General features: G+C 44.4%; 1 protein-coding gene across 2 annotated transcripts in view; it reads left to right on the forward strand.

Annotated features, from left to right (window-relative positions):
- The window catches only part of PITPNM3 (PITPNM family member 3), a 1,929,018-nt gene that overhangs the window by 780,904 nt on the left and 1,121,114 nt on the right, over positions 1-27,000 (forward strand). For both annotated transcript variants that reach the window (XM_069226994.1, XM_069226995.1), the window contains exon 3: positions 15,795-15,902. In XM_069226994.1, the coding sequence (XP_069083095.1) occupies positions 15,795-15,902 (108 nt within the window). The remainder of the gene's footprint in view (positions 1-15,794; positions 15,903-27,000) is intronic.

Below are 27,000 nucleotides of genomic sequence, written 5' to 3' on the forward strand. Positions count from 1 at the left end.
TTGTGTGAGTAGAAAAAGAACCATTCACTCAATAGTCTACGCACTTATTTACTCCTTCTCTTTCTCACTCACTTGTGGCAAAATTCATTTTCGCCTGCTCCTTGGGAGTGGTTCTCCATGTTACATCAATTTGCTTGAAAGGAGTGTGAGTATATATTTTAGCATACTCGTTCCCTGGCCCCTCTCACCCCTCCTGCGACGTTTCTCATACCTTCTTTCTTTCACATGTAAAGGAACAGACTTACATACATACATACGTACACCACATATATTTGTCCTGCATACACAGAGATTCAGTGATCGCATGAACATATACATGAACTCCCATGTTCCCATATACAAACATTTTAGATCATATTTTATCATGGATAACATTCGATTATCCATGATTCCAAATAATATTTTTCCCAGATATCTATTACAACAGTGAATTATACACATACACCTCTAAACCCTACACACTGGTTTAGACGTGCTCAAAACACATTTGTTCAGTGATGTACACACAGAAAGCTCAATACATATTAGGGGTTGTATGACAGAACCACTAATGGCAGAACGACGCATGGCTTAACAACGTGGTTGGAACCACGCCTGCGCCTTAACCACGCATGCCTTTACCACTCATGCCTTTACAGCAAATTTCATTGTAAAAACATGCTTGGTAACGGTCTATTTGGTAACGCCATGCGTGATACAATCCACCTGACCCGCTTGCCCCTGCCCTGAAGCCTAAAACCTACCCTGTCCTAAAAACTTCCCCACCCTGTCCTAAAAACTAAACTACAACATAATGGGCGGTTTTTAGGGGAAAAACTGGCGCTCACAACCGTACAATGTTTTTACATCCTACTATACAGTACATCCAACGTCATTTGCAAGGCAGTGCTCTTTGCAGGGAACACACCCCAAACTCCATAGATTATCAATCAATGACTGTTAAGAACAAACATACAGATCAAGGCTCATGTCTTGTACTTCTCAACAATGTGATGTAATCTTCATATTTATTCCTTCAGCTCCAGCTACAGCCAACACGTGTTTCATCTGGGATGTAACCCAATGACTTAGTCAGGGCTGTGAATAATACACATACATAGCACTGTAAAGTCAACCTTACATATTTCTGTCACTACCACATACCCAATCAGTCTCCAGTGTACTGTAGGTGGAAACCAATGTGACCTATATGGTACTGCAATGAAACCAATTAATCAGACAAACCTCCTGACCGTGTTCATCTGTCAAAAATATGTTTTCAGATCAAGTCATTATATGTTAATTATATACATCTGTATGACAAAATAAGAGAGGATAGTCTTAAATCGATGTAAACCCGTTTGTACAAGTGATATACCCCAAATACCCTAAACAAGAATCCAATACAATGTAATTAGTGCATGCACACACATGTGGAGCCAACCATTCCCTAGAAGCCCTTGTGTATTATCATTATGTTGCGGGTGACATCTACACCCAATGGAAGGTACCTGTAGAATGGTGTCCTGACACGTTTTGAAATCAGAGGAGTTCCCAATTACTATTTTTCAATTCTCTAAACCGCTCGTTAGCGCTGCCAAATATAATACAATAATCAATGGAATTATTACTATATAGTACTCAACTTCAGTTGCAAATGGAGGTTGAGTGAGTGGAACCAAAAAATTATAATATAAAATAAATACAAATAAGTAAAAATATAATAAATTGAAATCAACTTACCCCTTACCGACCACATTTGTCCACACACCCCACTTCTTTGACATCTCATTCACTCCTCATGTTTGGGAAATCGTTTTTGCAGGAGTAGCCACATCAAGTGTCAGAAATGCAGCAAACTCTACTCCACCTGCCAAAATATCTACCCATTCACTGACCTCACTCATAACCTCCCCCTATTTTAAGGGAACACTACACTTTATCTGTACCATCGTGATCCTAATCTGCCCCAATAACTTATATAAACCTATCTTGGTCTCCAATAAATTACTCTGGCTCGGTCGACCCCCAATCCTACACGTCATACATACTATATCCGATTTAATTGTCGATTTCAACAGCTCTGAGGAATTCACCACCAATTCACCGGTAATATTTCATCTACAGCACAATCTGTGGGTACGCTGCACCGCCCCGTATCCACGCTACACTCCGTTCCTACCATCGTGATCCTAATCTGCCCCAATAGCGCATAACAATCTATCCTGGTCCCAATCATTTGCTCGGATGCGGTCAACCCAACCCCCTACACACCATGCTTCATACAATTTGCTTTCTAAGTTCACCAGCTCTGAGGAACTCACCTGCCATCTCATCGGTAATGCTTTCATTTGAGACAAATGCTACGAGTGCTCTGTACCACCCCGTATCAACAGTGTAGTCCGTTCTCAACTCCATCTCTACATGTACTCTCGTACATCAAAATCAAAGTAGGACTACATCATCAAAAAAACAATCTCAAAACAGTTTCTCACTCTCCTACTAGCCTGATGCCATATTTGTCTTCCCATTTACGAATTTATTATATAACCACATCAGATAAGAGCCTCTCTTCACTGGTTGGGTACTGACCCTAACAGCATGCTCTACAGATGTATCCAGTATTGATTTCTAGAATATAGTTCATTTTCTGCTCATAGTTCTTTAAACTTACGTATGAAAATAGTTAAATGTAGTCAATTTATCAGACAAGGTTCTAACAGTGGATATGGTGACACTTTTAAGGAAAGGTTTTTTTTATGCCCAGCGGATACAGGTGACTTTTGTAGATCAAAGATTGATCTCTATAAATTTGTGAGACGTTTGAAACTGAAGAGATTTTTTAAATTGAATTATCAGCAGAAGGAAGACTCTAGGACATCAGCAGAAATTCTTGTACATAGTGACCTATCCAGTCAGGATGTATATGACACTATGGCTCTATTATCAATTACGGATTATGAGGATTTTTCAACCACTACCTCAAGGATATTAAGTGACCGTAATATATCACCGGATATTTATGTAACTAGTGGTTTGAAAAATAAATCAAGTTGGACACCTAGAATAGCAAGTGACAGCAACATTGAAGTTTTTTTTAATAAAATGGTGTGTAAAGATCTTGACAAATGTATGTCCAGGGGTAAAGTTAGGAATAATTTGAGCTATGGGGAACAGCAGGCTATGAAGTTGTTACAAGAAGATGATGTTGTAGTAATCAGACAAGCAGATAAAGGGGGCAACATTGTGGTCATAAACCCTAATGATTATGACAATGAAATATATACCCAACTGAGAGATGAAAATTGTTATGAAAAGATGATGCACAACCCTATCATGAGTCTAACGAGTAAGATCAATAACTTATTGAGAATATGGCATGAACAATGTTTACTGGATGATGACAAATATATGTATTTAAAGGTTGATCGCCCAAGGATTCCTTGCTAAAAATCCCCCTTTCTCTCCAGGAAGACCGATTATATCTAGGATTGGGAGACCCACGGAGAGGTTGTCAAAATTTGTGGATGTATTTCTGCAACCCTTGGTAGCCAATCTTCCAACCTACATTAAGGATACTAAGCATATTTTGAGCTTGTTAAGTGATATGCAATGGGAAACTGGTATGATTATGGTAACATGGATGTAGTAGCATAATACATGAGCATTAGGCATGAGATAGGTATACAAGCACTACACCACACATTGAATAGGAGATCGGCTAGTTTATGGGAACATACAGGAATGCTGTTGGACATGGTGGATTTGATTCTGAATCAGAACTTTTTTCTATTTTACAAAGAATAGTTTAGGCAAAAAAGGGAGTAGCAATGGGTTCCAGGTTCCCTCCTTCTTACACGAACCTCTTTATGGGGTGGTTTGAGGTGAAGTGGGTCTGGGGACCCTGAGCGGCGCAATGGCAGACATATATACTATATTGGGGACGATATATTGATGACTGCTTTATGATCTGGACAGTCAACACCGATCCGTTTATGGAGTTTTGTGACTATTTGAATAGAAATTATGTGAATATCAGATTTACTTATCAGTACAGCTCAAAGAGTATTGCATTTTTGGATGTGGGATTGTTTGCTGAGGACAATAAAATTCAAAGCAGACTATATCGGAAACCATCACCTTGTAGTTCTTTCTTACATGCATCAAGTGCGCACCCTAGACCCCAAATTCAGGCAATACCTTTTGGGGAGATGATAAGGGCAAGACGTAATTGTAGTACGGGATGTGGATTTTCAAAACTGCATTCAGGATATGGGTCAGCATTTTGCATCATGGGGTTACCGAGCACAGGATGTCAAAAAAGCCCAATGGAGGGCTACCCAAACCCTTAGGCAGGATATTTTGGGTTTCCACACTGTCACAGGGGATAGGCACGGTAAAGACAGGATCAGATTAGTGACAGATTACACTAGGACCTCAGTGGCTTTACAAAGAGTTATGAGGAATCATTGGAGTATTCTAGTCCCAGATTCAATGTTAAATGGCTGCATCTCGAATAGACCTGAGATTGGCCTTTTTTGTCCTAGTTATCCAAGGGACCAAACACGGGCTCATTGGCTGTCTGAGCATAATAGAGGTTTCTTTAAATGTGGCCAATGTGGGGTTTGCAAATGGGCATGGCATGGAAGAAAAGACTTTGAAGCATCCGGTAGTCGGGGGTTTTAAATTCAAACTAATATTAATTGTAATATGACTTTTGTGGTGTATATTGTATAATGTAAATGCGAGCGCATATATATTGGAAGCACTATTCGCCCCCTTAGAATAAGGATTAGTGAACACTGGAGGGCAGTAAGACAGGATGACAAATGTTATCCAATGGCACAACATATGAAGATATGTGTTACACAGGGAGCGTATAAGGAGTTTAAATTCTTTGGAATTGAACATGTGTATAAGAACCCTTGTGGAGGTAATAGAAAACTACACCTCAGAAGGAGAGAATCGATGTGAATCATGCGTCTGAGGGTGGTGGAGTACGGATTAAATAATGATCAAGAATTAGAATATTTGTTTGGGCAATTTACAGCGTTTGTGTGAAATTTTTAGACAGGGAATTGGGGCAGTAATGTTAATTGGGAATGATTGTTGGAAAGATCAATGCATTAATGTATAATGTAATGTGTTTAGATTGGAATCAAGAGCATACACATGTCGAACGGTCAACAATTACACAAGTGAATCATGATTAGAATGGGTGATGGCGTTTGGCTAAAATGGCGGTAAGAGGCCGCAGTTTTTCAGATATGGTCCTAATTGGATTGTGGAGTATATAAATATGTCAGCGTTATAGAGCAATAAAACCATTAGTATATGGTGAGTGTTCTACCTTTATTTTTATTTTCATACATAAGTTTATAGATCTATGAGCAGAAAATGTACTATATTCTAGAAATCAATAATGGATAAATCTGCAGAGCATGCTTTAGGGTCAGTACATGACCGGTGAAGAGAGGCTCTTTCTCTGATGTTGTTATATAATAAATTCGTAAATGGGGAGACAAATATGGCGTCAGGCTAGTAGGAGAGTGAGAAACCATTTTGAGATCGGGTTTTTTATTATGTAGTCCTACTTTGATGTTGATGTATGAGAGTACATACAGAGTCGAGAACGGATTACACCGTTGATACAGGACGGTGCAGAGCACTCACAGCATTCGTCTCAGATGAAAGCATTACCGGTGAGTTGGCGGGTGAATTCCTCAGAGCTGGTGAACTTAGAAAGGAAATTGTATGAAGCATGGTGTGTAGGGGGTTGGGTGGACCGCACCCGAGCAAATGATTGGAGACCAGGATAGATTGTTATGCGCTATTGGGGCAGATTAGGATCACAATGGCAGAAATGGAGTGTAGCGTGGATACGGGGTGGTGCAGCGTACACACAGATTGTGCTGTAGATGAAATTTTACCAGTGAATTGGCAGTGAATTCCACAGAGCTTGTGAACTCAACAATTAAATTGGATAAAGTATGATGTGTAGCATTGGGGTCGACCGCGCCAGAGTAATTTTTTGGAGACCAAGATAGGTTTATATACGTTATTGGGGCAGATTAGGATCACAATGGTAGAGATAAAGTGTACCATTCCCTTAATATAGGGGGAGGTAATGAGTAACTTTGGTAGGTGGAGTAGGGTTTGCTGGATTACTGACACTTGATGTGGCTACTCCTGCAGGAACGATCTCCCAAACACGAGGGGTGAATGAGATGTCAAAGGAGTGGACTAATGGGTCTGTAAGGGCTAAATTGATTTCAATTTATTATATTTGTATTTATTTTATATTATAATTTTTTGATTCCATTTGCTGGAACCTCCATTTGCAACTGAAGTTGAGTACTATATAGTATTAATTCCATTGATTATTGTATTATATTTGGCAGCGCTAACGAGCAGTTTGGAGAATTGAAAAATAGTAATTGGGAACTCCTCTGATTTCAAAACGTATCAGGAATCCATTCTACAGGTACCTTCCAATGGGTATAGATGTCACCTGCGACATAATGATAATACACAAGGGCTTCTAGGGAATGATCGGCTCCACATGTGTGTGCATGCACTAATTACATTGTATTGGATTCCTGTTTAGGGTATTTGGTGTATATTACTTGTACTAAGTGGTTTAGATTGATTTAATACTATCATCTTTTAATTTATCATACATATGTATATAATTAACATATAATAACTTGATCTGAATACATATTTTTGATAGATGAGCACGTTCAGCGGGTTTGCCTGATTGGGTGTGTGGTGGTGACAGAAATATGTAAGGATGATTTTACAGTGCTATGTATGTGTATTATTCACAGCCCTGACTAAGTCATTGGGTTACATCCCAGATGAAACATATGTTGGCTGGAGTTGGAGCTGAAGGAATAAATATGAAGATTCCATCACAATGTTGAACAATACAAGACGGGTCCCTTGATCTGCAACTCTGTCCTAAAAACTACCCCGAACTCCCGCCCTCGCCGTAAATCTGAAAAACTACCTTGCCTTGTCGTAAAAACGACCCCAACCCCACCCTAAACCCTAAAAGCTACCATACCCTACCCTGTCCTAAAAACTACCCTGATGCCCTGCACTAAACCCTTCCTGTCCCCTAAAAAAATGACCCCACCCTGTTCTAATATCTACCCCTACCCCACACTATGAACCCTAAACCCTACCCCACCCTGTCCTAAAAACTACCCTGCCCTAAACCCTAACAGCTACCCTGCCCTGTCCTACAACGTACCCCATTCTGTCCTAAAACCTACCTCACCCTAAACCTAAAAACCTACTCTGTTCTAAAAACTACCCCACCCTGTCCTAATAACAACCCTGCCCTGAACCCTAAAATCTACCCAACCCTGTGCTAAAATCTACTCCAACCCCCACTCCGCTCTAAACCCTAAAACCTACCCTGCCCTAAAACCTCCCCCACTGTGTCCTAAAAACGACCCCTACCCCACCCAAAACCCTACACTGCTCTATCCTAAAAACTACCCCAACCCCATGCCCTTAACCCTAAAATCTAACCTGTCCTAAGAACTTCTCCAACCTGTCCTAAACTCTACCCCCAGCCCTACACCCTAAAACCTACCCTGCCATGTCCTTAAAACTACCCCGCCCCTGCCCTAAACCCTAAAACCTACCTTGCCCTGTCCCAAAATCTACCCTGACCCCCGCCAAAACCCTAAAACCTACCCCACCTTGTCCTAAAAACTATCCCACCCTTCCTAAAAACTACCCCAACACCCCACCTCTGAACCCTAAAACCTACCTCACCCTGTCCTAAAAGCTACCCTGACCCCCTGTCCCTACCCTGAACCCTAAAACCTACCCCACCCTGTCCTAAAAACTATCCCAACACCACCACCCCCGCCCTAAACTCTAAAACCTATCCCACCCTGTCCTTAAAAATCCTCCCACCCGCCCAGCCCACTTACCCGGCCGCCGCGTTCCTCTCCTGTCTGTTCCTCCTGTGTGCTTGTACCAAACAAATGCATGGTGCCTTAACCACACATTTCTGTGGCTCAGGCACATGCAAGTGTGGTAACGCTTGCATGCTTACAGCCTGTGTGGCTCCAGCCGCGTTGTAAATATTCAGTGGCCACTGGAATTATATGATTTTGTGGTTCGGGCACTTTCCACATAATTATAGATTTGCCGCATTTACTACATGATCCATCATGTACTGTATGATCCGCAGATTTCAGCAAGACAATTTGGGCCTCATTGACAAAGATTTGGCGTAGGGCAGTGCCCCAGGACTTTTTGCTGTGTTGCCCTACACCCAATCAAAAGGGCGGAAATGCACCGATATGGTGCATTCCTGTCCTTTCAGCCAGTGCCGGCGCACAATTTGGTGCCTAGAGGCAATGCAGACACCCTTGCACTTACCTATAATGTCACTTTAACTGATTCTTAAGTGAACATCAATATATAAGCAGGGAAGCCGGATTAGAACCTTGGTATACTCAGTCTATGGTTTTCATTAAAGAACATCTCCTGCTCACTCTAGATCGTGGTAAAGAACCTCAACGTATTTCTTGTAATCAATGAAACTACATCTGTAGCTAGAGATGAATTGTGATCAATGGAATCCTGTAGCTAGAGATGAATTGTGATCAATGGAATCCTGAGTCTTAATCAGTGCTTATTTTGTGCCTATTGTTTCCGGTGCTGAGCACCAGCACGTATTTTTGAGGGCCGGTGCTTATTCTTCTGCCTCAAGCATTTACTACGAACAAAAGACACATATGGGAAAGACGGAGGAAGAGAAAAACGTAAAAGCGTCACAAAGGTAGAAAGCAAAAAGCTGCAAGAGTGAGCTGAAGGGGCAGGGAGTGGTTGTAAATGGATTCAAGAGGCTCAAGATGGCTTCAGGATTACACTTCCTCAGTATTCCCTGTTTGCACTTTTAAATTCAGCAGCTGCGTGTTTAAGAGGACCGACTTTTGGCACTGGCACGGTTTTATTTACAAATTAAGCACTGGTCTTAATGGGAAAGAAAACAATAGAGGCTGGCATCTACAACCTTTTCTGGAATAAGAGCTACTTATGCTCAATGGAAATTATCCCAAGCTACTGTTATTAGCATTATAATAGTGGTTCATCAGTCAAGATTACACCAGCAGCCTCCCCATGAAAGATTACCAGCAGTGTGTGAGGGGAGCTACCAGTTCTAATGTCAAAAAGGCTTTGTCAGTTTAAAATGCCTCAATATGGGTAATACAAATTAAACCACAGCTGAAATGCCCTTCGTACCAATGTAATATTATGACCAAACAGCCTCCCAATACCTCAAAATTCATGACTCAAATATAAGCTTTAAACATATTTTGCAAATTCAACCATTTTTGTCCTAAAATCAGCATATGAGTTCTGTAAATACACAAATTTTTATCCTGTGTACATGCCTTTCAGTATTGCCATACATATATTATTTGAGCCAAACAAAAGCTTCTAATTTATTACACTGGGCTACACACAGGAGAGCTACTTACAGATAGATGGAGAGTTACTAGTAGTTCACGAGCTACTCCTTGGAGAAGCCTGGGTTACAGGCTTTGTAACCATACACCAAATCATTGAATGACTAGTCCATGATAAGTGCTAGTCATTCAATGGAGTGAGGCGGCATTGACAAATCCACATAAGAAGCACGTGGTTCATGGGGTGGCTCATGGGCCTCTTTTAACAGGTGGAACATGGATCACAATTAAATTGTCTGGTTATTCTCAGGGCTGCTAACCCAAGATATTATTCAGTAAACTTCAATTGTTTCCTGCCATCGTAAGGATTCTCCCTGATAATAGAAGTTCACTGAGTCATTGTCTCTGGTATGTTAGTTCAACTGCGGCAACTGAAGAGAACTAGGACTACAACTCCCAGAGTGCACTGTGCTGTTAAATAAAAACCCAAAGACTGGAGCACAATGTACTTGGTTACATGAAGTCATCTTTTAACGACTATGTTTATGCGATGAACGTGAAGACTCGCACCTTTAATGTTTGATTACTCAAAAGCATCAAATAATTAGGACGTTTCTGAAGCCACTAGAGCACCCAAGGGTCCATTTAAGTGGCTTTCAAATAACAAGAAGAAACAAAAAATCCACACGTCTAGGCGTACGTAGACTATACCATATAATATTGACAATGGAGGGGGTTTCAATCTTACCATATAACTCCATATAATTGGGACACAACGTTTCCAGTCCTGCACCCCCTTTCAACAATCATGGTGTTATGTGTGATGCAAGGCCCTGAATGCACTGGTGAGCAAATGTAAGCCTAGGACTGAAAAGGAGCTGTCCTAACGGCTTGGAGTCATATGGTGGTTTTAACACTGAATCCAGTGCAATTATATGGAATGCTCAAATGTATACGAATTGATATTATAAGAACTTGGACAGTATCATGTCTCGGTTTACTGATAACCAAACATCATTGCAATCATATTGGCATCTGACTTATAACAGATAAGCTTACCCTCTCTCGCACACCTAATACATATTTGTGAATGTCCATAATCTTAAAGCCATTATTGAACGCTATTACACAGGTATGGGTAACACACTATAGTCCGTCCCTATCAACGTATTTGTGTCCAAATTATTCTGCAGTAACAATGTCAACAACATTCGCATCAGGTATTTTTTTTTTAACCAAACTTCTCAAAAGAAACAGCGTGCGCGTTGGTAAATGTAATGTGCGGTGAGGAAAGTCTTGTAATAGGAGGTTAGTAATGGTTGTGAAAGTGAGATGAAATACCATAGCTGTAATCTGATGCAGAGGTATAGGTGTGTTGGTTTTTGCAGCTGTCGGTGTCATGAAATGTAAGGAAACAGATACAATGAATTGTCAAGAAACACGTATAGCAAAGCAGTAAAGCAGGGTTGCAGGTGTCATAAGTAGGAACTTTACAGGCGCAGGGTAATTTTTGTAATGAAAGGCAGGTCAATTTGTAATGAGTAACAATAGAGGTGTAATAAAATTACAATTGTAATGAGAGGTTATGCCAAATTTGTAATGAGACATGGGGTTGCAGAATTAATCACAGGACACATCTCAGCTGTAATTAGATGTATGAGATTAACACCGATCATGTACAGTGACTGCAAACTCATACCGTATTTTATTCGCAGCTTTAACAAATCGCCCTTGCCGAACAATGTCTACAACTTATTCATGTAAGAAGTGGCATAACTCACTCATTGTTGAATGGGTGACTATGTGATTAGAAACGTGTCTGTGAAAGTGACAGCATTTTCTATCAATCTGTTCACAACTGGGGCTCATGCACAGTGGCTGTCTTTCTGGCTCAGATATCTTACTTCCGCACCTGAAAGTGCTACTGCAGATAATCTTGCACTGTATATATTTTAATATTGGCAAGGCCTCTGGGATTCTGTGGCGGGGTGGACCAAATTATGTGGTAGGGTTGACTACTTATGCAGCACATTTTGTGATAGCATTCGGTCATTTTTATGCTATTGAACATTAACTGGGCATGGGCTTCACCTCGTTAGTAGCAGTTTAACACCCAGTCCACCTTTGCAGTGGGCCTTCCACTGAGCAGGAACGTGTTTCCATGTTTTAATCACTTTTGATCCCTTTAAACTACAAATTGGGGGCTTATTTACAAGCGGCCTGAGTCACCAGAGCATCACTTTTTTAGGTGCCGTGGTGGCACAGGCTCTCAATCATATCTATGAGGCCAAGCAAAGCCACCCTGCGCGGCTTTGCATGGCCTCATAGATATGGAGTAAGGCAACGCAGTGCAAAGCGCTACGTTGCCTTACTCTTTGTCAATGAGGTGTTCCATGGGTGTTGCAGTAGGTGTTCCCACGCAACACCCATGGATATTGATGCTGCCCCAGATTTACAAAATCATATAAACCTGGGGCAGCACCAAACCCTTACGCCTCCCCAGAGCAGATATAAGGAATAGGCCTGGGCGGAGTTCATGGAGTCCGACTCTGCGGAGTTCCGTGGCCCCCGTAATCCTGAATGCGCCTGATCTCTGAAGCACTAAGCAGCTGCTTACTGCTTTCCGGGACTGGCACATTCAGGAGAGGGCCTTAGCAGTGAAACCTAGCGTTTAAAAAACTGTAAACTGTAAACTTTGCACTTGTATAGCGCACTACTCACCTGTTAGGGTCTCAAACCTGTACACATACCACTGTGGAACCTCTCCTGGCTTTTCCCTGTGAGGAACCCACTCCTGGATAGTTCCAGGGGGAAGCCAAGCATCCAAGCGCTGTGAGGGCCGTTGTGGAGATTAAGCAAGCTATTGCCCAGAGTTACAGAGTGGGACCCATTAATTAGATTAGGCACCGAGGTGAGAATTATCTGGTCCAAGGGAATTGAGCCCAAGACCCACCGAGGTGGGAATTGAATCCTGGTCCCGGACCAGATCTCTGCCTCAGGGTCTGCCGCTCTAACCATTGTGCCACACTTCTCCACTGAGATGAAACCTGCCGTTTCAGGCCTCTTATGCACCGGCCTGTCCCGTGGGCAGTGCACACAGGGCAGGCCAATGCAGAAGAGGTCTGAAATGGCAGCTTTCTTTCGCTGCCTATGGCCCTGGCCTGAATTCAGGCCTGGGCCGTGGACAGTGAAAGCTGCAAGGCCTCTTGTGCACCGGCCTGCCCTATGTACACTGCGTACGGGACAGGCCAGTGCATAAGAGGCCTGAAACAGCAGGTTTCACTGCTATGGCAATCTCCAGAATGCAGAAGATGTCTGAAATGGCAGCTTTTTTTCGCTGCCTACAGCCCTGGCCTGAATTCAGGCCAGGGCCGTAGGCAGCAAAAGCTGCCTTTTCAGTCCTTGTTTGTGCACCAGTGTGCACAAATAATGATAAAAAGAGATGAGAACTTACCTAGTTCTTCCCGGGGGTCCTCCTCTCCTCATCGTCCGACGGTGACCAGTCTCTCTCTGGCAGCAGCTGCCGCCCCCTGTGCTGTGGTGCGTGTTGCAGTGAAGTAATGGGCTGCACAGCACAAGTGCAGACTGTCTGCGCTTGCACTGTGTATCCCATAGTGGGCTGCAGCGCGCACCGGGTGAGCTCCGCTCCGCTGGTAGGAACTCCAAAAATGTCTTTAGCTCTGCCAGCAGAGGGGAGCTCCCTCACACCCCTAGCAAGGAGGAGAAATGTTTTCATTTCTGAGGAAAAAGCCTGCATGGATTGTTTGTGTGCAGGAAGGTGATCCTTCCTGCACAACGACAATCCTGCCAACAATGCAGAATGAGACACAACCTAATGTTTAAAATCCCCAAAACACAGAAATATTCCAGTTGTAGTTTAGTGAACCACCTATACCTTTCTCCCCCACCATGCACTGCTTATGATCTCACATATTTCATCACTCATGGCATCTTAAATGGCAAACTCACATTTTAACCCACTGGCTTCATACATCATAAGTATCTCGAAGCGCATTTACTTCAGACCGCTAGTCAGGAAAGGCTTTAAATTCAGCAGCTTCTATTCCAACAAAATGGCGGCCAAATGCCTCCCTTTTTTCTTGAATATAGAATGTTAGCACTCTCTTTGGTCATTAGATCTCTGTTTTGACTCTGCTGTTGATTACTAGAGAGTGAATTAAAAGATTATTGCTGGTGTTGGACCTACGTTTCACTACTCTGCATGTTGAAAACTTTACTGAAATGCATCAGGAAGATATTTAAGAACCCACAGAAAACGTGTCCTTATTTTATCTTTCGAGAGCACTTACCATAATGTCTCTGACAAAAGAAACCCCCCCTATCGTTCCTTTACTGGAGTCTGCTCTGTTGGAAATGCATTCAGTTTTACAGCTTTGATTCCATCAAGGTTGCGTTCAGGTGGGCCACATTTTTGTATTAAATATTGAATCTGAGTGCTCCCGTTGTTCATTAGAACTCTGAGATGAATTTACAGAAGAACAACTGGGAAATCAACTGACAGGCTGCTACTGGTGTTGGAAGTATCTGTTTCACTCAGCACACCAGAATTTTATTTTTCAATTGATAAGGAAAATATATGATTATCTATAGAAAATGTGTCCTTATTTGAACTTTCTGCAGCACATGCCATAATTTCTATGATAAAATGAACCCCCTCTGTCTGATGATTTCTAAAAGAAATACTTTGAGTTTTACACCTTTGATTCCGGGATGATGGCATTCAGGTGTGCCCCACTTCTGTCATAAATACAAACTGTTAGCACATTAGCTGTGTTGAAGAACACTGGGGGAATCTACTGAGATGCTACTGCTGGTGTTGAATGTAAATGTTTTACTCAGAATATCAGACTTTATTCTCACATGACCGAGGAAGATAATGTGAACTTATTGAAAATGTGCTTTCATTTTAGGTTTTAGAGCATCTTCCATAACCTTTATGAGGAAATCATGAGAGCAATTAGTTTTATCTCCAACATGGTTCATCAGACATCCCAGCAGAGGGTCAGCATTTTTCACAGGCTAGAATCACCCAAGAACTCACCAGAATTTCTAAAATGAATACAACTGTGCCAACAAATTATTTAAATTACAGCTAAAATCTGTTATCGCCTTTCATATGTGCTCCTCTTGTGACCGTCAAAACCTAGCTTTCACTTCAATGCAGTTTAATGAGGAACATGTCCCTGAGTCCTGCAATGGTTGCCAATCAGAGCATATCTCGACACCATGGGCCTGAATTATGAAAAGTTTGTGCCGCCTTTATGTAATTTTTTGACGCAAAAGCAACGCAAACTTACAAAATATAATTATATTTTGTAAATTTGCACCGCTTTTGCGTCAAAAATGAAGCAAAGGAGGCACAAACCTTTCATAAATCAAGCCCCAATTGTCCAGGTATACCTACATTTTTAATCCCTTGATATCCTCTTTAAATGCTTTTTTTCAAAAACTGGATTAATGGATTTACATCAAATAATAAACAAAATTGGCCAAATTTAATGTAAATTCTTTTCAGCCATTTTATTCTGTATCAGAGAGTAAAGTTTTCTATAAGAATTAACATGGGAAAATCATACTTTTCGGTCTCCCCTTTCTATTTGGCCCCTCCTTGACAGAAGAGCTCAAACCTTTCCATAACAGAGTCAAAATGGTTGAACTTTATTTTTTGGAACCCGACTTTAAGCACACAGTGGAGAGTTTGCATCCCACCACCAAGGTGCAACTTGTAATTGAGGCCTAATTGTAATGCGGCTGGTGTAATCAAATGGAACAATTGCGGTGTAATAAGAAAACAGGTTATAGAAAGCAAAAGCACATGTATTGATGCATTTCTTTAAAAAAATAAATGATTTTATGTAAGGGGACAGCACAAGTAATGTCATTTAATGTAAATTACACTAATCATGACTCATGTATAAAGGCATGGTAATAATGCATTGTTCGCCCTCGGGAAAAGGTTTGGAATGTTATTGGAGTTCTGCTACTATGAGGTGGAAAGGCTCTTCCTGTATGGTCTTATTAAGAAGTGGGTTAATGGTACTTTGAACTAGGTTTGCAGTGTCATAGTTAGATAGTCAGAACTGCCAGCCAATCATATTGCTCTTATCTGAACTTTCACCAATCACTGTTGGCAGTGAAGGGCCAGTTTATTTGTGTTATTACTGACCACAGTGCTTTCAGTGGTGCATTAGCAAACCCATCACCTTGATGAAAGGTGACCTTCATCTTTTGAGTGCACTGTGGGGCAGTGAATAAGTTCCGCAAGGTGTCCCCTTATAACTCACTGAGTTCCGCCTTGCTACTGACCACGTGCCTTTGATTACTGCTTACCTCTGGTGTTTGTCTGTCTTTCAGAAGAAGTGGTGGAAGGAAAGAGTGCCATCCTCATTGGTATGAGCCAGTGGAACTCCAATGACCTGGTGGAGCAGATTGAAACCATTGGAAAGCTGGAAGACGGTCAAGGTAATGTGTCACATACCCAAGCTAAGCTTCACTGAAGTGTGGAGGACATCACAGGTCAGGGCTGGTACATTATCAACACCCAGTGATTCATCCATTGAATATTAATCCCCCAGTCGGCTACATAGCCCAGATAGTAGAGCGAGAGTAAAATGTGTTTATTAGAGAAACATTTTGGGGGTTCGAGTTTAAAATTATTCACATTGTTGTTTCTGGCAAAAATCTGTATTCTTTGTCTGCACCTCTATATGGAATGTGTTCCATATCGACTCAGGAAAATCTGAACTCGCCCCTGATATGGAGGGCCCCAATAGGTCGCCTCTCTCCGGCATCACCTTACGGTAGACATTTTTTACTGCGGGGTTCTTTGGTGTTTGATTTACAAGAATTGATGCTGTCTGGTTTAATCACAGCAGATGATTGCTGGCAGGTTGTAGGTTTAAATCTGAAAAAGCCTAGATGTCAACCAGACAAAGACCCGACTAGTACTGGCTGGTCCTGAGAGCTTGACAGAAATGTCCTGGCTTCGTCTTTGAGGTTCCTACTGTGTAATGATGTGTATCCTGCCTATTAGTGAACGTGGACAATGAAACCCTCGGCAACACTTCATTACAATTAGCCTGACTTTCATTAGCAGATTGCTTCACAGACAAATCTCGCCAAACAAGCCTTCGCCCCTCCAAAGTGAGCAATGTGTAATGCAATGTATGGATTTTGAGTGCAAGTGCAGCATCTGACATGTCTTCAGGCACAGGGCATCCGGGGTGAAAACTGGGTGAGGTGCACCTTTATTGACAGCAGGATAAAAGTGTAAAAGTTTAGTGGAATTTTGATGTACCCAGACAAAGTAGGGGGCTGAAAGGTAGGTCAGAGTTGTTTGTTTGTACATTTACTTTTTGATAGGTATTATTAAATATGATGCCTCCTTTCGGGTGACAAACAGGTGCCGCCTAAATAAGGAGTATCAGCAGGTTAGACTCCAGCTGGAAAAGGTGGGACCCCGTGTCTGACATTCTGGAGTTGCGATCCTTCTTACAGGTCATTTGAAAACACGACTAAAAACTGTGGCCCATATTTATACTTTTTTAGCGCCGCATGTGCGTCATTTTTTGACGCAAAAGCGGCGCAAACTTACAAAATGCAATTGTATTTTGTAAGTTTGCGCTGCTTTTGCGTTAAAAAGCAGCGCAAATGCGAAGCTAAAAAAGTATAAATATGGGCCTGTGTTTTTTAGAAGTTTGCTGAACTCCTTTATGATTGGTTTCTGATCTGAAGTTAAGGTTTAAAGGTGTTTCACAATCTGTGGTCTTTTACTCTCAGGGACCTGCCTCCGTGTTTCCGCCTCTTAAAAGACTAATGGCCAGATGTATCAAAACATTTTGTATTTGCAAACGGTGCAAATTGCAAGATTCCACCGTCTGCGAATGCAAAATAGCCTTTCACAATGCATGAAAGGCATCGCAGTCCAATTTTAGGGAATCACAATTTTTAGCGATTCCCTATAAATGCAACTCCGAAGAGGGAATCGCAATTTACGATTCCTTAAATAGGAAATCACAAATAGGCAATTCCTATTTGCGATTTCCTATGCACACGTATCAAGCATGTCCTAAATGCGAACTGGGCATTTAGGAAATGCAAATACCACCAACTCCAAATTGCGGTAACCATGTGCACTTTAAAAAAAATGCATTAAAAATGCATTTGTTAAAGTGCCACATAGAGCACACATGCCCCCAGGGCGTGTGTGAGCTTTAAATGTGTACAATTTTTTGGGGGGTGCATCAATGGGGGCTTTAGGCCCTCAGCACCCTTGTTTTTGCATTACCTAATTTGCGAATTCCCAATAGGAATTCGCAAATTAGTAAATGCAAAACCATCCACACCTATGGGTCTTTAGGCCCATAGGAACGAATGGAATCTCATTCCCTAATAGCGATTCCCTACTAGCGATTGCAAATTTTTAGAATTCGCTATTAGGAAATCGCTATTTTGTTACATTCCATTTTGCATTATCTGAAATAGCGATTTTTAAACAATTCTCTATTTAAGAAATGCAAAATGGAACTTTGATACATCTGGTCCCTAGGGCCTGATTTAAGGAAAATAGCGCTGCACCCAGTGCAGCGCCAATTTTCTTGCACTCCTTAGCACCCCTTAATGCCACCATCTGTGCGCCGTATCTAGGATATGGCGCGCCATGGTGGTAGTTCGGAGCTTTTCAATATTAGTGTCAACATTTTGACCCTAATCCTGCAAAGCCAATTGAGGCCCATTGTAAACAATGGTGTGCCTCCATTTAAAGCTTGCCATGAGCAGGCGTTAAAAGTGCCGAAGAAAATGACGCCATTTTTTTGGGCCCCGTAATGGGGGCACACCCCCTTTGCATACATTGTGCCTGGCACAGGCATAATGTAGCACAAAGGCTTACAAAGTGGAGCAATGCATGCATGGCACTACTTTGTAAATTTGGCGCTGTGATTTTGGCCTTGTTGGGCCACATTAGTGTAAAAAATGACGCTAATGTGGCACTAGGGGCTCTTAAATCTGCCCCATACTTCCAGACACTGAGGCATTTAGTGCACATGTATTATCACATGTGAGCAGGTATGAGTCATAATGCAGCAGGCATTTTTTTTGTTTTTAACTTTTAATTTAGCATTTCAAGAAGGCAGATGATAATTTTGGAAAGATACATTAAAATAAAAAAAAAATATGCATGAAATCTCACTTTAAGCGAAAGGAGAAGCTCTGTAGCAGATGCAAACTGTTGGGTTTTCTAAAAAAGAAAAAAATACATAAAAAAGAATGTAATAAGTATAGGCAGTAGAGCAGGTACAAGTTAACACTAGGGGTGGGCGAAATATTCTGTTCCACCTGCGGAATTTGCTGAATTTTGGCCACTCTTTAACGCAGAATTCTGATAGAATTCCACCAATCACCGCGTACTAGAATTTTTCTCCTGCGAGGCTCCAGAATATGCAAGTTGACTAGCCAGAGCGAAATTTGACTTCTCTATCATGATTTTCTAACGTGAGCGTTCACCAGTGTTTGCTAGTGCATCGACATCAGAGGGCTGCCATTGAAGTAGATTTGCTGCCACTCAAGTAGATTTTCTACTCAGTATGAAAATCAGCTCAATTGGCCGCACCCTCCTGCACAACGCTTGCCACCATTTGCGCTGATTTTCAGCACTGCTCGCGCCACCGGTGCTAAATTGCACTGTGAGCTGCATATTTTCTGCCCATTGGCGGAATTTCAATAGAATCTCCATAGTTTGCCTGTAACTCTGCAGAATTCAGTGGATTGAAACTCTGTGAATTCCACCCACTCGTAGTTAACACTGAACTGTGGGGGAGCAATGGGGAGAAGAGAGCAAAGGGTGAGTTTTTGAGGTGAAAAATACACTACATAAGCAGGGAGGGGTCTGTAAAGCAAAAGACTAGCTGTGGAGCAACACAGAGAGTGTGGGGGCAGAAACTTGAGTGAGAAAGCAGCTCATGAGGGCGAGAGCAAGACAACACTTGCATTCTCATGGAGTGATGAAAAGAAGGACAAAAAGCAGTTCCCAGAATGTGAGCTGGAGATGAATAGAAGGCATCCAGTCGAAAGGATGGTAAAGAAGCTAAGCTTCAGGACAGGGACAAACTCAAGAAGAGAAAAGAAAGCCCTAGAAGAAGAAGCACGTAAACGAGGTTCACGAAAAACAAAACCATTGGTAAGTAATACCCAAAGGCCAGTTTAATTTCTGATATTGGCCACGATAGGTCTTTAACAACAGACAGCTCAAAAACTATTTGTAAGCAAAACCTTTAGAGAGCACAGCTTGTGAATGTTCCTTGCAGACATGGTTACTGCAATGGCACAAGTTGGCCCATTGCCCAGGGGGAGTTGAACGCAAACAAACTCCAACAATCTAAACTTTGAACTCTATTGAAGTCCCTCATGGTTTAAGGTGGTTCAACGCCTGTGATGCTGTCACAAGTTTGCATGGACGAAATTATATTAAGGGTTCAATCACCTCAGACCACTTCAAGTGTAATTATATATAATGTAAATCCTTATATGTAATTAAATTTGAGGTGATTTCCTTTTTAAGGGATCCCAGGACCTTCTGTAATAGATGTGCAGACCCAAAGCTCGCTCTAATCAGTCACAAGTGTTCCCTCATTTGAAAGGTGATTCCTGTGCTTATGTGGGATGTGGTTATTTGCCAGAATATAGAGCACAGAAATGTAGTCCTGACAAAATATCATGTGCTACACCTAGAGAACCATAATATTGTAAGAGACATTAAATATATAGTTGTAATACTTTTGACTGCACAGTGGTGAAACCGATGGATTTTGCTGGTACTAACTGCTAGTCCTACAGGAAGTACATAGACACACTTAGGTGATCCACTTCTGATTCCCTCATGCACTCTTTGCACATCAGTAAACAAGGACAGGATTAGCAGGTAGGAGCATCCTATGGTCTACATTCTGAACCATTAGACTTGGTGGAAGAGGTAAGAGCTGCAGGGAAAACATGAAGGGCTTAGGCGCAGAAAATATGACTACGGCAAGTGGTGTTTATTAGTAAATAAATGAATCATTTCCAGATGTGTACGTTCCTGGTCTGCAATGTCAGGGAGAGCCAGGTGGGCAGGATTGGGTGCGACAAAAGATCCTTGCTTGGCTGCAGATGATGGGACAGTCTGCCTCACTGGGTAGGGGTATGACCCTTGGTGTACAGTCAGCCTCACTTGGTGGGAGTATGACATTTTGCTGCACAGTCTGCCTTAATGGGTAGGGGTATGACAGCTTGGCGTACAGTCTGCCTCACTGGGTAGGAGTATGACACCTTGAGTACAGTCTGACTCACTGGGAAGGAGTATGACACCTTGTGTACAGTCTGCCTCACTGGGTAGGGGTATGACACCTTGGTGTACATTCTGCCTCACTGGGAAGGAGTATGCCGCCTTGGTGTACAGTCTGTCTCACTCGGTAGGAGTATGACACCTTGGTGCACAGTCTGCCTCATTAGCAAGGAGTATGACACCTTGCTGCGCAGTCTGCCTTACTAGGTGGGAGTATGATTCTGACGTCTCAGGCCTTGGAGAGCAGCTTCATTCACTGGGAGTGAGTTTCACTACTTGAAGAACAACCTCAAGCATAGTTTGCAGGCCTCTCATCGTGAAGCAAAGTCTCGCTCTCTCGGTGTGAGATCCATAAGTTGGTGCACAGTCTGAATCATGGGTGTGCGTCTCACACCTCTATGCAGAGACTCTCTCTTGGGGTGTGGATCTCCTGCTTGGTGCACAGTCTCTATTGGAGATCAGGGATGCACCTGAAAAACGACCACCAGACACCACAGATGAATCTGGAGGAAGGGGCCGGGATAACCAATGAGGAGGCTGTGGGGAGGCAGTGAACCGATGAGCTCAGGAAGGTGTAAGTGACAGTAAAAAAAATAAACCTATGACCACTGATACATAGACCGAGACAGTCTATGGAGAAGATGCAAGTGGCATGAGAGAGATGAAGAGAGATTGAAGTTAAGGGGCACATCAAAAAACCACGCACCAGCTCTCACAACATTTTAGGCATGACTGATGGGAAGAGGTAGTAGAAGCTTATGGTGTGGGTGAGGACAGGGGAGGGCAGGCGAGGAGGGGCGAAGAAACGGAAACAGGAAAAAGTGACTTTTGACATAAGATGGTGGATACGGAGTGAAGGAAGCGAAGGTACAGCCTGTGCAGGGGATGCTGGGAGGCAGAGGGGAGGATACATGGGCAAAGATCAGAGAAAAACACACCTGTGACTCCTGACACAAGCTGTTCACAGCGAAGGGTCCACAGACAGGTGGGGGGACAGCAGTGCGTGGCGAGGGGGAACGAGGCCGGCCAGAGGATGGGACCAGGAATCGAAGCCAGGAGAGGCACCATAGCCCCGGAGTCTCCAGCACGTGGTGGTCCGGTAGCTGGAGCACCCAAGGCACGAGGGTACCCGAGGGCGGTGTCAGCAGGGTAACTGGGTGCTGGAGTCTACACTTAGGGGCACATCCTGGGTGGCAGTTTGATGAACGGCACGCCGACATTAAGGTAGTTGTGTAAGGGAAGATCAGACCTGTTTACAATTGATCTTTGTTGCTTTTAACAAAATTATGTTTTGGTGCATGTATGTGGTAGGTTCTCTTTGAGTTATACTTACAGAACACACCGATGGGAGGATTTCTGGGCAGCTGGACTTCTCTATGCCGCTGGGTCTCTCGGTCTCACATGTGCACCATGCACAACACACTGCTTGGTGCCGCTCTATGCAGCTGGGTCTCTTTGCCTAGCTTGCACAATGCACAACACACTACCTGGCACTTCTCTATCCAGCTGGGTCTCTCGGTCTCACATTTGCACAATGAACAACACACTGCTTGGTGCCACTCTATGCAGCTGGGTCTCTTTGCCTCAGCTTGCACAACACACTGCCTGGCACTTCTCTATGCAGCTGGGTCTCTGTGCCTCAGTTTCCACAATGCACAACACACTGCCTGGCACTTCTCTATGCAGCTGACTCTCTTTACCTCAGCTTCCACAATGCACAACACACTGCCTGGCACTTCTCTATGCAGCTGACTCTCTTTACCTCAGCTTCCACAATGCACAACACACTGCTTGGCACTTCTCTATGCAGCTCGGTCTCTGTGCCTCAGCTTCCACAATGCACAACACACTGCCTGACACTTCTCTATGCAGCTGACTCTCTTTACCTCAGCTTCCACAATGCACAACACACTGCCGGGCACTTCTCTATGAAGCTGGCACTTCTCTATGCTGCTGGGTCTCTTTGCCTCAGCTTCCATAATGCACAACACACTGCCTTGCACTTCTCTATGCAGCTGGGTCTCTTTGCCTAGCTTGCACAATGCACAACACACTACCTGGCACTTCTCTATCCAGCTGGGTCTCTCGGTCTCACATTTGCACAATGCACAACACACTGCTTGGTGCCACTCTATGCAGCTGGGTCTCTTTGCCTCAGCTTGCACAACACACTGCACAACACACTGCCTGGCACTTCTCTATGCAGCTCGGTCTCTGTGCCTCAGCTTCCACAATGCACAACACACTGCCTGGCACTTCTCTATGCAGCTGACTCTCTTTACCTCAGCTTCCACAATGCACAACACACTGCCGGGCACTTCTCTATGCAGCTGGCACTTCTCTATGCCGCTGGGTCTCTTTGCCTCAGCTTGCACAATGCACAACACACTGCCTGGCACTTCTCTATGCAGCTGGGACTCTTTGCCCCAGCTTCCACAATGCACAACACACTGCTTGGCAGTTCTCTATGCAGCTGGGTCTCTTTGCCTAGCTTGCACAATGCACAACACACTGCTTGGCACTTCTCTATGCAGCTGGGTCTCTCGGTCTCACATTTGCACACTGCACAACACACTGCTTGGTGCCACTCTATGCAGCTGGGTCTCTTTGCCTAGCTTGCACAATGTACAACACACTGCCGGGCACTTCTCTATGCAGCTGGCACTTCTCTATGCAGCTGGGTCTCTTTGCCTCAGCTTGCACAACGCACAACACACTGCTTGGTGCTTATCTATGCAGCTGGGACTCTTTGCTCAGCTTGCACAATGTACAACACACTGCCTGGCACTTCTCTATGCAGCTGGGTCTCTGTGCCTCAGCTTGCACAAAGTACACCACACTACCTGGCATTTCTCTATGCAGCTGGGTCTCTTTGCCTCAGCTTGCACAACACACAACACACTGCCTGGCACTTCTCTATGGAGCTGGGACTCTTTGCCCAGCTTCTACAATGCACAACACACTGCCTGGCAGCCGGGTCTCTTTGCCTCAGCTTGCACTACGCACAACACACTGCCTGGCACTTCTCTATGCAGCTGGGTCTCTGTGCCTCAGCTTGCACAATGTACAACACACTGCCTGGCACTTCTCTATGCAGCTGGGACTCTTTGCCTCAGCTTCCACAATGCACAACACACTGCCTGGCACTTCTCTATGCAGCTGGGTCTCTGTGCCTCAGCTTGCACAATGTACAACACACTGCCTGGCACTTCTCTATGCAGCTGGGTCTCTTTGCCTCAGCTTGCACAATGCACAACACACTGCCTGGCACTTCTCTATGCAGCTGGGTCTCTTTGCCTCAGCTTGCACAACGCACAACACACTGCCTGGCACTTCTCTATGCAGCTGGGTCTCTTTGCCTCAGCTTCCACAACGCACAACACACTGCCTGGCACTTCTCTATGTAGCTGGGACTCTTTGCCTCAGCTTACTCAACGCACAACACACTTCCTGGCACTTCTCTACGCAGCTGGGTCTCTTTGCCTCAGCTTCCACAATGCACAACACACTGCCTGGCGCTTCTCTATGCAGCTGGCACTTCTCTATGAAGCTGGGACTCTTTGCTCAGCTTCCACAATGCACAACACACTGCCTGGCACTTCTCTATGCAGCGGGGACTCTTTGCTCAGCTTCCACAATGCACAACACACTGCCTGGCACTTCTCTATGCAGCTGGGTCTCTTTGCCCCAGCTCCACAATGCACAACACACTGTCTGGCGCTTCTCTATGCAGATGAGTCTCTTTGCCTCAGCTTGCACAACGCACAACACACTGCCTGGCACTTCTCTATGCAGCTGGGTCTCTTTGCCTCAGCTTGCACAACACACTGCCTGGCACTTCTCTATGCAGCTGGGTCTCTTTGCCTCAGCTTCCACAACGCACAACACACTGCCTGGCACTTCTCTATGCAGCTGGCACTTCTCTATGCAGCTGGGTCTCTGTGCCTCAGCTTGCAAAATGTACAACACACTGCCTGGCACTTCTCTATGCAACTGGGTCTCTTTGCCTCAGCTTGCACAATGCACAACACACTGCCTGGCCCTTCTCTATGCAGCTGGGTCTCTTTGCCTCAGCTTGCACAACGCACAACACACTGCCTGGCACTTCTCTATGCAGCTGGGTCTCTTTGCCTCAGCTTCCACAACGCACAACACACTGCCTCGCACTTCTCTATGTAGCTGGGACTCTTTGCCTCAGCTTCCACAACGCACAACACACTGCCTGGCACTTCTCTATGCAGCTGGGACTCTTTGCTCAGCTTCCACAATGCACAACACACTGCCTGGCACTTCTCTATGCAGCGGGGACTCTTTGCCTCAGCTTCCACAACGCACAACACACTGCCTGGCACTTCTCTATGCAGCTGGGACTCTTTGCTCAGCTTCCACAATGCACAACACACTGCCTGGCACTTCTCTATGCAGCGGGGACTCTTTGCTCAGCTTCCACAATGCACAACACACTGCCTGGCACTTCTCTATGCAGCTGGGTCTCTTTGCCCCAGCTCCACAATGCACAACACACTGCCTGGCGCTTCTCTATGCAGATGAGTCTCTTTGCCTCAGCTTGCACAACGCACAACACACTGCTTGGCACTTCTCTATGCAGCTGGGTCTCTGTGCCTCAGCTTGCACAATGTACAACACACTGCCTGGCACTTCTCTATGCAGCTGGGACTCTTTGTCTCAGCTTTCACAATGCACAACACACTGCCTGGCACTTCTCTATGCAGCTGGGTCTCTGTGCCTCAGCTTGCACAATGTACAACACACTGCCTGGCACTTCTCTATGCAGCTGGGTCTCTTTGCCTCAGCTTGCACAATGCACAACACACTGCCTGGCACTTCTCTATGCAGCTGGGTCTCTTTGCCTCAGCTTGCACAACGCACAACACACTGCCTGGCACTTCTCTATGCAGCTGGGTCTCTTTGCCTCAGCTTTCACAACGCACAACACACTGCCTGGCACTTCTCTATGTAGCTGGGACTCTTTGCCTCAGCTTCCACAACGCACAACACACTGCCTGGCACTTCTCTATGCAGCTGGGTCTCTTTGCCTCAGCTTCCACAGTGCACAACACACTGCCTGGCGCTTCTCTATGCAGCTGGCACTTCTCTATGCAGCTGGGACTCTTTGCTCAGCTTCCACAATGCACAACACACTGCCTGGCACTTCTCTATGCAGCGGGGACTCTTTGCTCAGCTTCCACAATGCACAACACACTGCCTGGCACTTTTCTATGCAGCTGGGTCTCTTTGCCCCAGCTCCACAATGCACAACACACTGCCTGGCGCCTCTCTATGCAGATGAGTCTCTTTGCCTCAGCTTGAACAATGCACAACACACTGCCTGGCACTTCTCTATGCAGCTGGGTCTCTTTGCCTCAGCTTGCACAACGCACAACACACTGCCTGGCACTTCTCTATGCAGCTGGGTCTCTTTGCCTCAGCTTCCACAATGCACAACACACTGCCTGGCACTTCTCTATGCAGCTGGGTCTCTTTGCCTCAGCTTCCACAATGCACAACAAACTGCCTGGCACTTCTCTATGCAGCTGGCACTTCTCTATGCAGCTGGGTCTCTGTGCCTCAGCTTGCACAATGTACAACACACTGCCTGGCACTTCTCTATGCAACTGGGTCTCTTTGCCTCAGCTTGCACAATGCACAACACACTGCCTGGCACTTCTCTATGTAGCTGGGACTCTTTGCCTCAGCTTCCATAACGCACAACACACTGCCTGGCACTTCTCTATGCAGCTGGGACTCTTTGCTCAGCTTCCACAATGCACAACACACTGCCTGGCACTTCTCTATGCAGCGGGGACTCTTTGCTCAGCTTCCACAATGCACAACACACTGCCTGGCACTTCTCTATGCAGCTGGGTCTCTTTGCCCCAGCTCCACAATGCACAACACACTGCCTGGCGCTTCTCTATGCAGATGAGTCTCTTTGCCTCAGCTTACACAACGCACAACACACTGCCTGGCACTTCTCTATGCAGCTGGGTCTCTTTGCCTCAGCTTGCACAACGCACAACACACTGCCTGGCACTTCTCTATGCAGCTGGGTCTCTTTGCCTCAGCTTCCACAATGCACAACACACTGCCTGGCACTTCTCTATGCAGCTGGGTCTCTTTGCCTCAGCTTCCACAATGCACAACACACTGCCTGGTACTTCTCTATGCAGCTGGCACTTCTCTATGCAGCTGGGTCTCTGTGCCTCAGCTTGCACAATG

Source organism: Pleurodeles waltl, chromosome 3_2, assembly GCF_031143425.1.
Source record: "Pleurodeles waltl isolate 20211129_DDA chromosome 3_2, aPleWal1.hap1.20221129, whole genome shotgun sequence".
Classification (NCBI taxonomy): Eukaryota; Metazoa; Chordata; class Amphibia; order Caudata; family Salamandridae; genus Pleurodeles; species Pleurodeles waltl.